Source organism: Charadrius vociferus, unplaced genomic scaffold (assembly GCF_000708025.1).
Source record: "Charadrius vociferus isolate BGI_N301 unplaced genomic scaffold, ASM70802v2 scaffold564, whole genome shotgun sequence".
NCBI lineage: Eukaryota > Metazoa > Chordata > Aves > Charadriiformes > Charadriidae > Charadrius > Charadrius vociferus.
The window spans coordinates 148067-148812 of NW_009647940.1; the positions used below are offsets into that span (position 1 = coordinate 148067).

Genomic DNA, 746 nt, shown 5'->3' on the forward strand with positions numbered 1-746 from the left:
GGGCCACCGGCTCCCCTACGCCGGGAGGTCAAGTTGGCTGCCCGCAAGCTGGAAGCTGAGAGCCTCAACATCTCGAAGCTGATGGAGAAGGCAGAGGATCTGCGCAAGGCGCTGCGGGAGGAGCACGCCTTCCTGCAGGGGCTGGCACTGGAGAAGGGGTGCCCCCGTGGACCCCCCCGCGGCCCCCGCCACCCATCATTGACCGCAGGGTGGATGGGAAGGAGGTGCCCTACGAGAGCCGCCTGGAGCACAAGCGGGAGCTGTGTGACCTCCGACGGGTCCCCCCTGACGCCAAAGACCCCCGGCTCTGCCGCCCACCTCGCAACGGCATCGTGGGACACCTACGGGAGCCCCCTGACAAGGTGAGAACACCCCTCTACCACCACCCCATTGCCACCACTGGCCATGTGCCCTCGCCGGGGCGGGGTGCGTACACCATGGCTACTCACCCTTTTCCGGCATCGTGGGACACCTACGGGAGCCCCCTGACAAGGTGAGAACACCCCTCTACCACCACCCCATTGCCACCACTGGCCATGTGCCCTCGCCGGGGCGGGGTGCGTACACCATGGCTACTCACCCTTTTCCCTCCCCACTGTGGGTGCCCGACGTGGGGCTCCGGGATGAGCTGCCATCGGATGAGAGCTTGTCTGAGTCAGGGACGTCGCAGCATTTTGCTGGTGAGGGGGTGCTAAGCAGGGGTGATATGGCGGGGAGGGGGGCACCAGGGTGGACCCCCTGTACTG

General features: G+C 66.8%; 1 protein-coding gene across 1 annotated transcript in view; it reads left to right on the forward strand.

Annotated features, from left to right (window-relative positions):
* The window catches only part of KANSL2 (KAT8 regulatory NSL complex subunit 2), a 19519-nt gene extending 19022 nt beyond the window's left edge, over positions 1-497 (forward strand). Inside the window, exons 13-14 of the mRNA XM_009883198.1 lie at positions 28-140; positions 209-497. Coding sequence (XP_009881500.1) covers positions 28-140; positions 209-497 — 402 coding nt within the window. The remainder of the gene's footprint in view (positions 1-27; positions 141-208) is intronic.
* The last annotated feature ends 249 nt before the right edge of the window (positions 498-746 follow it).